We start from the raw sequence: 813 nt of genomic DNA, 5'->3' as shown, positions 1-813 counted from the left end.
TCTTTATTCAGTTTTCTACAAATACATAAATAGAGGGAAAATTAACCTAAACACTCTGCTCCACACAACAGAAAAGAAAGGAAACCCAGCAAACACTGCTAACATCATAAAGCTAGCACTCCTGCATCCAAAAATAACTTGTACTTGGCTAGCTGTTTTTATAGTACCGGTGCTCAGGCCACGCCCAGCTTAGGTGAAGTTTCAGCATGTGTTGTTAGACTCCGCCCATGGGCGGGTCGGGGCGTGTGATAGGTTGCTGTGTCTTATCTGGAAAGTGACTTCTCGCGCAGTGTAGTCCGGTGTACCCGGAGCCTTTGCCGGGAGGTAGTGACACGTTGCCCGGGTAACCTATACTCCGCTCCCGCCATGGCTTTTGCCAACTTTCGGCGCATCTTGCGGTTCGCCGGAGACAAGAAGAAGCTGCGGGAGTACGAGCATGTCCGGAGGGACCTGGACCCAAACCTGGTGTGGGAGATAGTGGGGGAGCTGGGGGATGGAGCGTTCGGCAAGGTGTACAAGGTGAGAGATACGAGGGGCTGTACAGGGGACGTGTGTAACCGGGGAGACGCACCCTGCATGGCCGCCAACCTCCCACAGGGCTGTGTGGGGTCCTCCACCTGTTATAGTTATTTCCTGTATAGTTATACAACTAATATAGAGCTGAATATTGCCTACGTCACCTGTCATAGATTGGTACATATATCCTAAATGTGTCATGTGGTGATCTGCCTCATCTTCCAGCAATGTCTCTATTGTAGAGCTGTGTGCTGTATGGTTCCACATCTGTGTACATAGAGCTCTGCCTGGGTACTG

General features: G+C 50.7%; 1 protein-coding gene across 1 annotated transcript in view; it reads left to right on the top strand.

The window, feature by feature from the left end:
• The first annotated feature begins 265 nt into the window (after positions 1-265).
• STK10 (serine/threonine kinase 10) overlaps positions 266-813 on the top strand; it is a 66811-nt gene continuing 66263 nt past the window's right edge. The window contains exon 1 of the mRNA XM_072400958.1: positions 266-519. Within this exon, the coding sequence (XP_072257059.1) occupies positions 367-519 (153 nt within the window). The 5' untranslated portion in view covers positions 266-366. The remainder of the gene's footprint in view (positions 520-813) is intronic.

Source organism: Pyxicephalus adspersus, chromosome 2 (genome assembly GCF_032062135.1).
Source record: "Pyxicephalus adspersus chromosome 2, UCB_Pads_2.0, whole genome shotgun sequence".
In the NCBI taxonomy this organism is placed as follows: Eukaryota; Metazoa; Chordata; class Amphibia; order Anura; family Pyxicephalidae; genus Pyxicephalus; species Pyxicephalus adspersus.
The sequence above is the reverse complement of the archived record's forward strand: the minus strand, read 5'-3'. Positions and strand labels throughout refer to the sequence as shown.